This window comes from Pantherophis guttatus, chromosome 1 (genome assembly GCF_059756535.1).
Source record: "Pantherophis guttatus breed Tessera chromosome 1, ASM5975653v1, whole genome shotgun sequence".
NCBI classification, from domain to species: domain Eukaryota; kingdom Metazoa; phylum Chordata; class Lepidosauria; order Squamata; family Colubridae; genus Pantherophis; species Pantherophis guttatus.
This window is the reverse complement of record NC_142063.1, coordinates 31,334,296-31,349,638: the sequence shown is the minus strand read 5'-3', so window position 1 is coordinate 31,349,638 and position 15,343 is coordinate 31,334,296. Positions and strand designations below refer to the sequence as shown.

The 15,343-nt window shown below is 37.2% G+C and overlaps 1 protein-coding gene across 7 annotated transcripts in view; it reads left to right on the top strand.

Moving 5' to 3' along the window:
• The first annotated feature begins 664 nt into the window (after positions 1-664).
• The window catches only part of TMEM260 (transmembrane protein 260), a 48,108-nt gene continuing 33,429 nt past the window's right edge, over positions 665-15,343 (top strand). For 2 of the 7 annotated variants that reach the window (XM_060693542.2, XM_087895405.1), the window contains exons 1-3: positions 712-870; positions 11,258-11,289; positions 12,087-12,238. In XM_060693542.2, the coding sequence (XP_060549525.2) occupies positions 777-870; positions 11,258-11,289; positions 12,087-12,238 (278 nt within the window). In that variant the 5' untranslated portion in view covers positions 712-776. Of the gene's footprint in view, positions 871-11,257; positions 11,290-12,086; positions 12,239-15,343 lie in introns of all 7 variants that reach the window. The other 5 variants (XM_060693549.2, XM_087895413.1, XM_060693544.2 and 2 more) reach the window with 4 other exon arrangements.

The window sequence follows — 15,343 nt, the reverse complement described above, 5'->3', positions numbered from 1 at the left end:
AACACAAACATCTTCCCATCATATCCTTCTGTTGCATGGTCTGAGTAGGTCATTCAATATGAAGAGCTGCCATGTTTTTGTGAGTGCCCAGGCAAGCCATGAACTCTCAGCAAAAAGCCCTACTGAGCAGGGAAGCTATTGCTTAATGCATTATTGTAAGCCGCCCTGAGTTTCCGGAGAAGGGCAGCATATAAATCGAACTAATAATAAAATAAAATAAAATAAAAAATAATAAAATAAAATAAAATAAAATAATAAAATAAATAATAAAATAAAATAAAATAAAATAAATAATAATAATAATAATAATAATAATAATATAATATAATAATAATAATAATAATAATAATAATAATAATAATAATAATAATAATAATAATAATAATAATAATAATAATAATAATTGCTCCAGGTTTCAAGATTTACAGCGTTGCGTTCCAACGTGTCGGGGTTTCGACAAACTGCCCGGAAAACAAGATCCAAAATCTTATCCAAAGTATTACCTTTTTTATAAGATCGGAGGTGGGGTGCGGGTGGGGGGGCGCTACCAACCCAGCTCTCCGATATCCTGCAGCGCTGACCTTCCCCAGGCGGGGGAGCGCACCACGCATAAGCCGGAACGTTTCGACGCAACCATCGCGGGAAGAGAAGGTGCCTCTCTCCGTCCCCAAACTGGGAAATGGAACAATCCATCAGGGCCCCGCCCACTCCCCACCGAACCCGGAAGTGGCGCCTGCAGGCGGGAGCGGCGTGCAGGAGCGGATTCTTGGTGCTCAATGGGGGCGTTGAGTGGGGCTGGCGCGATGGGAGCGGCTGTGGCGGCCTTTTACGTGACAGCTGCCCCCCCCTCGGCGCTCGGGGGAGATTCTGGTAAAGTATCAAGATCCGGCCTCATGTCCTGCCTGGTTTTTTTTTTTTTTTTTGCCCCCCGCGGATATCCCCCGCCCCTAAGTTGTACTGCATGCTTTTTGCATATTCTAATTTATGGTAATAATTCAACCCATTGGTCGGAAACCCAAATCGGCTTTTGTTGTGCATCTGTCCTAGCAATGAGGTGCCTTGGGAATTTATTTTATTTTATTTATTTTTTTTAAAAAAACCACAGCATTCGACATGTTAATAAAAATAAGCATATGGATGACTTTTGGGGCAGAATTTTAATCGTTTGGGGTACAGTGTGGATCCCATGTTGTGGATTGGGGGACAACCTGAAAATTCAGTTCTCCTGTCTGTCGGATAATAATTTGCAGGTCAAGGTTTTTTTTTTAGGACGGTCAAATGAAAATGTGGTCCTGCATGCATCTGATAACTGTCCAGATTTAATTGCTTTGGGCAGATAACTTGGAGTTATAGGAGTAAAGTGGAAGGGGGGGGGGAGGAAAGTATATTGAAAATTTTAAATTTCAGCATGTCAGATTTGTGAACTTCCTATAGTTGTAGGCAGTGGTGGGATTCAACCAGTTTGCACCACTTTGGGAGAACTGGTTAACTTCCTGAGCAGTTTGGCAAACTGGTTTTTGGAAGAAATCATTAGGGCAGAGAACCGGTTGTTAAATTACTTGAATCCCACCACTGGTTGTAGGTGGCATCCATCATCAGATTTATATTTGTGCCACCTAATGTTTCTGGGACACTATAATAAAATACCAGAAAAGACTCTGCTTTGTTTATTTATTGGATGCAGACTTCATGGATGTGATACAAAAGGAAATTCTTTTCTTTTTCCTCTTAATCTATGCACAGGGTGCTGTATTTTCTCTGATGGAGACACAGATGTTTAAACTCACAGAGCAAAAATATGATCCGGCTATTTACCCCCTACACACAAAATGTAATGCACATACCATCATCTGAAATGCACCCAAAACAATTTTTCTTATTGGGGAGTATGCAAAAATGTTGATTGATATTTGCAGTTCAACCATTCTGTGACATCTATGGACTATCTTAATGAATAATAATAATACTCGCATGGCAAGATTATAGTGGAAAAACCTTCCAGTGTGAGCCAATCTAATGCAAATAAGATGAAGCAGTGGTGGTATTATTAAATAGTTGTGTGTGATTATTAGAATGATGCTTGACTGGCATACTTCTGAAAATGCTCTGGGTGAGAGAGTGCAATTTGCTTATAATATGATAGTGATTTCCCCACAATAGTTGAGAGATTAAGGTGTTTCTCTAGGATTGGAGAGACATGGGTTCAAGTCTGTTCTTAGTTGTAGAAGTTGTCTCCTTGATTTTAGGCTGTTTGTTTTGTCTTATCCTTACTGACCCTAACCCTAGCCACAAAACTTTGGGGCGGGGAGGAGAGGAGGAAGGAATGTTACATATGGCATGTTGAGAGCCATATTGAAAAAGGTTAGGATATAATTCAAGGAAGAGGGAGGGAGGGAAGGAAGGAAGGAAGGCTCTTCTCATAGAGTTTGATTTCTGTCTACGCCATTCACCATTGTCCTTTTCTTGTTGTCTTTTCAAAGAGCTGGGATACAGTTTAAACCACCATGAAGGATGAGAACATCCATAGAGCTTTGTTATAGCAGGCTAGACTTCCAATCAAGGAAGCTAACTCAGACAAAATGATTAAAAAGCAGCAGAATAACATCAAGCAAAATTAAAAATCAATTCATCTATTGTTCAGAAATATAAAAATAGATTTAAAAGTATTCTTTTAAATACTTTAAAAGAAAAGCAATGCAAAAATTGGAAACTCCAGCAAAGTTCTAAGTAGCAGCAGTGATTTAAAAGGTGGTTTTTTTTTTTAAAAAAAAAAATACCATATTCAGGATTAATGACATTTTCCAGAATCATGGGAGTAGATATTAAGTGGTGCAGCAGTTGGAATTAATTCTTTCTTTCACATAGCATCCTCCAGATATGCTCCGGAATCTTTCCCTAATTTTCTGGTATGCTTTTGGAGGGTGTACAAGCTGCTATAGAGGGAGAGAAAGCCCTTTTCCATTAGCAACATCTGTTTTGTTCATGGCTACGGACATGTGGACTGTTAAATATAATCTTATGAGTAAATCTGTATCGAACATGAAAAGGAATATGACTCAGGAAATGCTCTGTGGAGCTTTGACAGTTTTAAGCTAGGGACAGGCAAGCTGCTACGCTCTAGATATTTTGGACACAAATCCCATAATCTCTAACCAGCGTGACCAATGGTCGGGTGGAATAGATATGTGTCCTCCAGATCTTTTTGTTTATATGCCCTATATACCTCCATGTATTTGAAGGTATCCTCTCTTTGAAAAGCTGTCCGATCAAGACCCATAAAAAAGAGCTGGAATCTTGGTCTCTTAATTTGCAATCAGGATGTGCAGCAAAACATAAAGGTTACCTATAAGTAGGCTATCTTTCTTGTTACAGCATTGATAATGATGATGATGATGGTAATAATAATAATAACGATATTATTATTTACCAAGGCACAATATAAAATAAGCAACCTGTCCCCAAATAAATGACAAATTGCTCCAATAAAATTTGCTTAGAACTCGGTAGGCAAATATTACTGTTCTAGCAGTATACTTAAAACAGTTGCCTGGGATAAGACTAAGTGTTCTACATACATAATTGTTTAAAATGGGTGTTAATCTGGACCTGGCAGTGAAATAAGAGTAGGTTAGAACAACCAGGACCTACATGAACCTGCTAATCAAATAAAAAAGGCCTTTAGCCCTCTATTAAAGGCCGTCAGATTTCCCCAAAGAGACAGGGAGTCGATCCCAGTTTTATGGGGCCAGATCCCTCAAGAAATTTAAGATGTGCCCGCATCTTTTTGGGTGAATGTGGGGGGAAAATTCAATAAAACTTGATTCAAAAGAAAATTTAAGACGTGCACTTGTACATATGAATCAATGTGCAAATTTTATGTAAATTGAAATCCTCTTTTCTGCCCCTCTTTCCTTTTACTTAACAGTGTAGAAATAGCACTGTCTTTTGAGTCTTCCTCTGAGCCAGTGAAGTAGATTATGATGTTTTGGCCATGTGTGAGGCGTTAATGATCGATTGTACCAATCCTGCATAGCAGTAAAGACCAAAATAATTCTAATAGAGAAAACTCCTGAAGAACCGTGTTGACAGGTTCCTTCAACAACACTACAGATCTGTCTAGAAAAGGGGAAGAAGGGCTCGGAGAGAGTGTAGTTGCTGTCTAGTTTATATTTTTCCCCCCATAACTGAAATATTAACAACATGGAAAAATTTTTGATGTGTCGTGGGACATTAGACACTAGATGAATTATCAGGCTGGCTGTGCAAGGACATTGGCATTTAAGCCTGTCAACCTGATTCCAAGAAATAATATTTCTTGGATATTGGGGGGGGGGGGATTAATGAATTTTTAAATTGTTTTGAATTGGGATTTTAATTTTATATTGGCAGGAATTATGCATTTTACCATTGTGAGCCGCCCTGAGTCCTCGGAGATAGGGCGGCATACAAATTGCATAAAATAAATAAATAAATATAAAGGGGTCAGGACAATGGTGGAAAAACTGACTGACTCCAGCCAGTGACTGGAGAGATCTAATAAAACTGGTTTATTAAGCTAGCATAGGAATACAGTGATCAGTCAAGGCAGGAGTCCTGATGTCAGAGAGCATTGGCTCTATGTAGGTTTCATCACATTAGATCATATTTTAAAGGTATTGTAAAGTAATTGAATACTTGTTTTGCAATTATCAAGATGGCGTTATCTTTGAAAGGTGAGGCTCCTTGTTTAGAGAAGAGGAATCACAACATATAGGCAAAAACATATCAAGTTAAATTGATCTTTTATGCTGTGAGTCTCCATGTTCTATAAACATGGGAAACTCTGAACCAGATTATCACCTTTATCCTTGAGTAAATCAGCACAAGTGGAAGACATTTGACACACATCTCAAAGCCTCCGTTAGATCCAGAGAGGATAATACGTAGCAAAGAATTGGGGTTTTGCTAGTATCATAAAGATGCCAGTTTAACCTTGCTTATATATGAAGTGAGAAGGCTGCATAGCACAGCAAACGGTTTTATACAAGATGGCCCAACTGCTACAGCCTTCTAAATTCTTACAAAATTGTAAGAATTGGCTTAGGGCCAGGGTATTTACGAGACCGCCTTCTGCAATCAATAACCTCCCACCGGCCAATACGCTCTCACAGAGAGGGCCTCCTCAGGGTGCCGTCGGTCAAGCAATGTCGGCTGGCAGCCCCCAGGGGGAGAGCCTTCTCTGTGGGGGCACCCGCCCTCTGGAATGAGCTCCCTCCCGGAATACGACTGATCCCGGACCTCTGTACTTTCCGTAAGGCCCTGAAGACTTTTTTATTCCACCAAGCCGGCCTAGCCTAAAAGGTTTTATGGGTTAGTTTTTTAAATTGTATAGATGTGGGGTTTTAAATTGGGAGGCCGATCGGTTTAATTTATTTTAGTTATTTTTAACTTTTATATTATATGTATTTTAATTTCGGCTGTTCACCGCCCTGAGTACTTCGGGAGAAGGGCGGTATACAAATTTAAATAAATAAATAAATAAATAAATAAATAAATAAATAAATAAATAAATAAATAAAATTATTGTAGGGGGCTGGACTAGAAGACCTCCAAAGACCTCCCTTCCGACACTATTCTTCTATGTTCTACATGCTATTACTTCTAATGCTACCACAGGACTTGCCTGCATTAGCACTTTCTTCCTGCTCATATTTTATCTGTGACTGAATATTTTATCTGTTATGAATTTCTGACGTTCTTCGATAGATAATTCTTATCAGAAGTTCTTGGATTTTATGTTAGCTTGCCTGAATAGTTTATAAATAGTTAATGTAGCTGCCCTAAACGGTTGCCTGTAGGTTGAAACCTGATCACTAATCTCTCAAATATTTTTCTATACAGGAAAACCTCTGGGCTCTGTGGAGGCTACACACGATTTTACACAATTAAAATGGAATATGTATATAGAGTTGCACCTAGTAGTTTTTCCTCTTTTCTTTGAAAAAATATTTAGCTCCCCAGAAATCTTTGAAGGTGGGGGGCAGAGTGGGACAGAAAAAAAATCTTCATTAATTTGCCTTCTGGGCATTTTGCAGCAGGTCCCACTCTCAGTGATGATATTAGCATGATATTGATATGATACAATTTCATATTCCCTTTAAAAATTTCTGTGCTCTTGAACCAATGTGATACTGAATTTAGTCTGGCTTCATTGTCTCTTTGTATCTGTGACACATTCCAGTTCAGAATAGTTTGATCTATTTATTTTTTTTTATTTGATTTATATGCCTTCTCCGGAGACTCAGGACGGTTTACAATGCGTTAAGCAATAGCCTTCATACTTTTGTATATTTATACAAAGTCAGCTTATTGCCCCCACAAACTGGGTTCTCATTTAACCTACCTTAGAAAGGATGGAAGGCTGAGTCAACCTTGAGCCTGGTAAGATTCGAACCTGCAGTAATTGCAGGCAGCTGTGTTAATAACAGGGTGCTTTTATTTTATTATTATTTTTTTATCATTTATGAATTAAATTTATATAGACACCCATCTCGCGGAAAGTGACTTTGAGTGGCGTACAACAGTCACACATGATTTGTGTGTGAACTTTGCATTTACTTATGATGTTTTTTCTTCCAGTATTTTAAATATATATGTTTTATAGCTAGTGCTTTACTTTGCATTGCAATTTACTTATTTCCCCTGTATTTTCATTATGCTTCTTATAGGTTGCTTCAAGTTCTTTTAAAGAAGAGATGGAAGTAAAGAAATAGATCAAACAAAAATAAGATATGTTTGAAAGTTGGGCATCTGCCATGGCATAACACCCCCTCCTGCCCTCAGCTTCTGAGCTGTAACTGTCCCAACAGGATTCATTTAGTAAGGTTGATGCAACACGATCTGCTCTGCAAAGGGTTGGGGGGGGGGTCTTCACCTGAAGCTTAGTCTCTAAGCTGGCTTCTAGAGATACCTGGATTGGAAGGGTGGTTGTTGCACCTTCCCATCTTTGCGATTTTGCTCGATTCAAAGCCTCATTGAAGTGAAGGGCCCTTTTGAATCTCCCAGAAGTATGGGACTTCTGAGAAAGAAACGGTGAACTGAAGATGGCTCCACAAAAAGTGGGTCTGATGAGCCAATGAAAAATGGCTCTCTAATAATTCTTACCTGGACAAGGAGAGGACTTGAGATAGCCCACAGATGCTCCATACAGTTGCTTCTTGTAAGGAGATCTCAAGGCAGCAGTCTCCCAACAGGTTCAGAGCTCTGGAAGATGAGGGAATAACCCTCTTGATCACACTTGACTTGATCAAACGGTAGTCATTGCCTTTGAAAGGACACTAAGTTCTCAACTTTCTTTTCTAATTGGTTTTGGAAATGGATTGATAAGTTTTATAGCATCAGTTGAGTTTCCTTCAATCCTTAGCAAAAGGAATATTAACTAAGAATTTAAGACGTTTCTTTTAAAATGAGATTTTGGAATTCATTATAAAGACTCACACCCATAGGAAAATATTTTCTTTTAAAAAACACAAATAGATAAAGACTTTAAAAATGGGACACTAGAGGTAACTAGAAGGAACTAAAGATTACAATTAAAGGAGAAGAACATTCAAACTTAATTTATAAATGAAGCAAAACTTTTTAACATTGGACATATTGAAGGATATTTTGAACAATGGTTCCAGAAATTAGTGTATGCCTTTGTAGCTATAAAACATTATGGAAGAGGAACAAGTTCTATCTGACACAAATGAGACTGAGTTGAAGGTGATTTAAAAATAACAGTCTGCAAGAATCATGTGGAAAAAGATGTTACTTGTACATGCAAAAGAAGCTGGCTGATGTCTTAGTAATAAAAAAGAATATACAAACAACAAACCAAGAGTGTGAGTTGGATAATTTTTCTACATTGGATTCACAAAAGAAAATTGTTAAAGTTTCAAAGATTTTTGTGAGAAGGAACAAAGAAGAAATGAAAAGAAATATATAATATTACTTGATGACGTAATCTAAAGATCAAGACTGCTAGAAGTAAAAGGAAGGAATATAAAGCTGGTTTATTTGATTAATTTGGCGAAATACATATTTTGTTATCTCTGGTAATCCTTAATGGACTTTTGCCGACATTAGGACTGAAATGATGAGGTTTTATGGATTTGTTTATGGATAAAGGATGGGGTTTAGGAAAAATGTTGTATGTTGTATTTTAAGAGACGGTGATAAATATCTAAAATTAATTGCACTTGAGGATGGGAAGTTATTTCTTTATATAACTCTTTTTCTTTACTTTCTTTTTCTTTTTTTCTTTTCTATTTCTTTTTCTCTTTTTCCTTTCCCCCCCACCTTTTTCTTTTTTTTAGTATTGGTTTTCGTTGTTGTAATGACAATTCTTGATAAAATTGCTATAAAAATATCTCCCAGCAGCATGACTAATATGTCTTTATATAAGTAGGTTGTGATAACTGCCTGTTCAAATGTAGGTAGTACTTGCTTAGTGACCTCAATTGGGATCATTAATTTTATTGTTAAGCAAGCGTTGTAGTCACTAAGGGAAATATCATGCATCTGACATACTTACAACATCACTTTGGATTCGGTTGTTCAATAAGTCATTGTTAATCAAAACATTACGTGAACATAACTCATAGTTGTAATCCTGGCTTTTTCATTCACTCTGGTTGTTTGAAGCTGGTTGGAAGTCTATAAATGGCAACCACAGGACCTTGGGATGCTGCAAAGATCATAAATGCCTGCTGATTGCAAAATTGTGACTCCTAGCCTTTGGATTATTTTTCACCCTCATAGCCTTCTGAAAGGGCCTGAAATCTTGGCTTTGTCAACTGGGTTGTGGCCCTAATGGAACCATCCCATTTTGGAGGTGGCTAGCAGACTAGTACATGATCTCACTTTCACTCAGTCTATATATTGGTTTTTTTATCCATTTTAATATTAATTTTTAATATTTTAACTTTTAATGTCTAATGTTTTATCCTATAATTGTTTTATTGTGCTATTTATGGTTATTGTAAACTACCCTGAGTTCAATGGCAGAGAGATGGGCAGCATAAACTTTTCATAAATATACAAGTCTTGATCACATGACCATGGGGATGTTGCAATAGTCATAGGTGTGAGAACTGGACATGTGTTACTTTTTCAGTGCTGTCATAAATTCAGATAGTCACTAAACAAGGAAATTGTTAAACAAGGTCTACTTGTAATGCAATATTCAATTTAGTGTGATTATAAATTGATACCAAGTTGTATTTAATCCAAGCCAAAATTCACTTAATTCAATGCTAGTGCATGCATAAAACAGTACAAGTTTAAAAATTGTTATTAAAGATAAAGTAAAGGTTCCCCCACACATATGTGCTAGTCGTTCCCGACTCTAGGGGGCAGTGCTCATCTCTGTTTCTAAACCGAAGAGCCAGCGCTGTCTGAAGACGTCTCTGTGGTCATGTGGCTGGCATGACTAAATGCCGAAGGTGCACAGAGTGTTGTTATCTTCCCACCAAAGTGGTCCCTATTTTTCTACTTGCATTTTTTACGTGCTTTCGAACTGCTAGGTTGGCAGAACCTGGGACAAGTAACGTGAGCTCACTCCATTATGTGGCACTAGGGATTCGAACCGCTGAACTGCCAACCTTCTGATTGACAAACTCAGCGTCTTAGCCACTGAGCCACTATGTTAAAATTGTTATTACATTTGACCAAAAAATTGATGTAATTGAATTATGTGATTGTGGTCATAGCAATGCTAAAATAGGACAAGATGTTGGATTGATGGAATCTATAGTTGATTTTTTTTTTGCTTTCTATAAGTACACTATGACTTTGTTAATCATACATTTAAATTTTATGTATGTTCTTTGTATAGAATAGGAATAGAATAGAATAGAATAGAATAGAATTAGAATTAGAATAGAGTAGAATAGAGTAGAGTAGAATAGAATAGAATAGAATAGAATAGAATAGAATAGAATAGAATAGAATAGAATAGAATAGAATAGAATAGATTTATTGGGCAAGTGTGATTAGACACACAAGGAATTTGTCTCCAGTGCATAAGCTATCAATGTACATGCAAAACAAAAAAGGAACAATAATAATAATAACAAAGGATAATCATAATAATGATACCAATGGAGAAGGTAGTGAAACAGATGAGAAGAATAAAACTGTGGAAAAAGAACTCTTTATTATAACATTTCATTAGTATACATATAAAAGTTTAGGTTAAAAAAATTTCAGTGCCCATTTCCATTGAGCTGAAACCAGTTATATTTTCCATAAAAATATCACTTCAGATAGTGCAAATTCAAATAATGTGACCAGTTTGTAGAATTCATGAACTGTATTAATTGAGAACTACTGTACAATTATAAACATTGCAAAAACTATCCCTGAATTTTTGGATTCAGTCCTTAAGAATAACAATGTTGTTGTTTTATGTGGAAACATCAAATTTTGTAAAAAAACCCAAAACCCTGATATTTTAGTTAGGCTTTTCTTTTTTAAAAAAAAATCACGCCAAACTCCCCCACCCCCCCCACCCCCGGGAAGTTGTGAAGACATAACCAAATTTACCTTGGGCCGTCAGACATACATAATGTTTTGAAGATGCAGCATGCTGAGGAGGATATAAATGAAGCTAAACTGTAGCACAGTTGCATTATGGTTTTTTTTTCAAAATAAAATGATCAGTGGAAAATTCAGTAGGGGCGGCTGATGGGTAAAAAAACCTGAAGGCTGGGAAAATTGTAACTCGGTATAAAATTTGCAAGGCGCTTGGGAATAAACCTACATCCTTATTAGGATAATTGTCCTGCTCCAAAATAGAAGTCCGCACTGATTGAAAAAGAACAGTATCAAGAATCCATAATACAAAGTCGGAGGCTGAGCTGTGAAATCAAATTCTCTCGGTTATTTTGTCTTTTTCATGTGGCCTCTGCCCTTACGTTAAATTACTCCAAACTTTAAAGAACGATGTTGATGTTTTTGTTGTTGTTATTCATCATTCCTAGCTACAACTCACCTTCGCTTTTCTGCTGGTAGGAGAGTCAAGAAAATATGACAAAAGAATACTTTGTGCATTGACATCAGAGGGGAAAGAAAATACTCTTGGAAAATTTCATGCTGCTAAATCTCCACAGATTTACACTTTTATGCAGTCAAATTAATGCAAAACCCCCAACGTAAGGGTTTGCATTTTGAAAATTTGGGAGGAGTGTCATTCCATAATAGTAATTATTGGTTTTATATTATTTTTTCACAGGGGAACTGATCACAGCTGCCTATGAGCTTGGAGTGAGTATTAGTTGTATTGTTTAATCAATGCTCTCATTAACAGTTTTAGGAATTAAGGAAGTTTAATTAAGCATGGAGTTAAAGTAGATTAATATATTTTCAAACCACAGTTTTTCTAACTTATAAGTACGGCACACGACAATTTACTCCAAGTTTTAAATCCAATTAAACTAAATTATAAAGTAAAGGCTTTACTGTATATACAGTAGCTGGCTTATTATCAATCCAAATTTTGTATAAGCTGGAGAGAATAAAAATAAATCGGGTTAACAATTTTAATAAGTTTTATTATTCAATAAACTTTATTAAGGCGCATGATCCCCTTTAGGCAAAACCTTAAGGACTGTCATCACGGTGGTAATCCGATAGCAGTGTGGTCTTTCAACTTGCTAACCAATAAAATAGTTCAGCATCTGTTTTTTCCCTCTTTTCTCTCTTTTATAATTGTATAATAAAAAGAAACCCAGCCTTTTGAATGGCCGGAATACATGCTGAATCCGACTTCAAGCCATTTAAGGGATAATAGTAATATGTGTCACCACTTTTTAAAGTGATCTGCTCTCATCTATTTTTTGTGCATCCACATATGTTAAGGCAAACATTTTGCAGTATTTAAAATTAGCATTCAACAGAAGTGTGTGTGTGCGTAAGAGAGAGAGAGAAAGGGAGAGGGAGAGTGCTATGCTTTTTAAGGCATAGTACTCTTATCTGTTTATGATTAAGCTAATAAGAAAGCCATTTCTCCATTAGAGTGCCATTGTGACATCTCAAAACAGAAGCCTTTTGTTTGTTCACAGGTTGCTCATCCTCCGGGCTACCCTCTCTTCACTCTTTTGGCTAAACTGGCCATTGAGCTTTTTCCCTTTGGTTCTGCTGCGTATCGTGTCAATCTCCTCTGCGCCTTGCTGGGGGCAGCTGCAGCATCGCTTCTGTTTTATACAGTTGTCAGGTACAGTAGATCCTATGGATGCTTTCCAACTTTATTTATATACACACACACTACTGGATTGCAGACTGCATCATATGCAATATATTCTGTGAATCATCCTTACGTTAAATCAAACCTATTGAGTGAAATATCGTCATGGTATACCAGAAAGGATATTTTTTCTGTGATACAATATTGCAGTTAGATGTAAAAGTTCATAATAATTTGATGGCTTTCATATCTAGTGGGCCATTAAACTAGCAGTTCCTACGGCGTTGGCTCCAGGCTGTTAATTGATTCAACTGCCTACTGTTTACATAATTTCAGTTGGCCATTTGACATTGAATTTACCGGGAAAAAAAGAAAAAGAAAAAAAATATGAAACACCCAGAGCACAAAACTGCCAAACTAATTTATTTCAGGAGAGTGATAACATTGTTCTCTCTTATTATCATACATCAGTGACCAGGTTTATCTAACCAGAAGTAACAAAGTTTGTCATTAAAGAAAGATGCAGATGGCTTTAAAATATTAAACAATACAAGTGTCAACTGTACTGACAAACTTTTTAATTGTTAGCATTACAAAATGGAGGCAGATGCCTCTTGATGGTCTTTATTCTGTCTGTTTTACCTGTGTTGAATACAATAAGCAAGAAGTGGTACTGACTGAACTGCACGGAATTAAATTAAAAGATGAGAATTGTGGTGTGGAAAAAACCCCACAGATTACGACTATGTAGCTGTGTGAGCAGGATTGTTGGACATTATCACCAAATCTGCCCTTTTCTGCATCGGATGCTGTGTTCTAAGCATACAAGAACATAACAAACGACTGGTACTTTGTTACTTTTGCCCATCCTTCTGTCTTCCGATCCTCATACGAGGAGGTTTCTTTGCATACTACCCCTGTTTCTTCCAAAATAAGACATCCCCTGATAATAATCCCAATTGGGCTTTTGAGCACATGGCAGTAAGGCCAAGCGCTTATTTCAGGGTTCAAAAAAATATAAGACAGGGTCTTATTTTCGGGGAAACACGGTATTATAATTCCTGATAAGGATAGCTTTCTCCAGAGTTTGAAGGCCTCTCTTATGCTCCTTTCATTTGTATTTTGCATATGTGAGAGATGATTCTCTATGCTTTAATTCAGCAGAGCAGATGCAGGAGTGACTTTTCACGTTATAGTCGGGGATGACCTGTGACATATATACCAGACAAAACTAAAATTGTTCAAGTGGAGCTCACATGCCTGATGACATGGCGGTTATAGTGACATGTCTTCCAGGCAGACTTGACTCCTGGGGGTAACGTAGATAAGTCCATGTACTTTTCTAGGCATCATTTTTGAAAGTGATTTGCCACTGTTGTCTTCTTGGGTCTGAAAGAATACTCCTTCATCATCTAGTTGCTTTGTGGCTAAGGTGGGACTAGAACTCAAATTTCCTTGCTCCTAGTCCAGTGCCTTACCCACTGGTGCAAACTGGCTCTCTGACTACATGGACACATCTGTGTGTGTGTGGGAGGGAGGTTGGGTAACAGTAGAAAACTGGATTCCTTAGTGATCTTCTATATAAATACTAACTGAGTCCAACCCTATTTAGCTTTAAATTTAGATCAAATTTGTTTGGGTCCACCTAGATGGAATGGGCCACAGTTCACAGTGAAATATCTTTCTTTAGTAACTTTAGCAGCTGGTTGTCTCCTGAATAACACTGAGTGGCTTATGTTATCAGTCTGATAGTAATAATATTGTAGTACTGAAATGTTCACAGGCTTTAATTGCATTGCCTGACTGTGAATTGTATAGCAGCCCTGCAAACTACAGTTGTGCTAGTATGCCCCTTATTTCAAATGGGGAAACTGAGGCTAGGTGAGACAGCCTTGCCTAAGTTACCCTACTGAATTCTTTGGGAGGTGATATTTGAATGGAGGACTATATGACTTGCCAGTGTAATTATCTGTGTGCATTCTGGAACCATATGGATTATGGATTGGTTAGGAAAGACAGATAAAACTGAACCCGTGTACAAAGGTTGGAGATTCACATGCAAACCCCAAGTAAGAGAAGCAGCTCCTTTGTGATTAACTGTGAAAAGTATGTTTTATTTGATATAGTGAACATTTTAGAACATTTAGGTAGGGGTACACTAATGACTTGAGGGCAGTGCCCTTCAATGATTAGGATACCCCAAAATTCCACTCCAATCATTTTCCAATATTTAATGGAGAACTAGATTGTTTTGCAGACATTAAAGATTATTACCACATAAAAATTATTCTGAAAGCATTCAAAATACAGGAAGCTCAATCGTTTCCCCATTCTCCCCTTTTCTGTAATGTTGGAAAATATTTACTTTTATATAAATACATTGGTCTTAATTAAGGGATTGCAAAAACCTCTTGGGCAGACTTTCTAATCTTATTTAGAAAATACAGTTAATCGTTGCAATAATCCCATTTTATGGGTTGGGAACTGAGGCTGACAGATACTGCGTTGCCCAAGGCCAGTCTGAAAAAAAAAATGTTCTTGGCCAATTAACGTCCAAGCGTTGAGTTGCCACTGTCCACACGCCAACACACTGGGTCACCCTGGCGGTTATGATAGGTTTCAGTACTTTTGTGAAAAGATGAAAATAATGCCCCAACAATGCCTGGGAATATTTTGAGAGGAGTCAGATTTCTCAATTATTAGGAGGAAAAATATGTATGATAATAAAAATCCCATGGTGCATAAGAGATAGGCTGGAATTTCTCAGGAAGGTGGATGCTGCCTCTAAGTAGAGGGATGGGAAGAGTTAGGGGTCTTTGAATGTTCCTTATTACACACACATCCTTTTTGATTGAATAAGGATTAGCATCTCGTGTAATGTTAATTTGAAATCCAAACCTGTCCTGTACTTTGCCAAGCACTCTTGCGATCTTTGTTAAAATTAATGCAGGGCGAGCGGGGAAGATGGCTCGGTGGAGGGTTTTTTGATTTTCTTTCCTTGGCTGGGTTAAATGCTTTCCATACTGCCTGCCTGCAGGGAGAACTCTCTTCAGTCCCTTATTTGCTTAAGTACACTTCCTTAAGATTTTATGAATAGGACTTCCCCTATCAGATAATTCATCCTTAACTAATTTT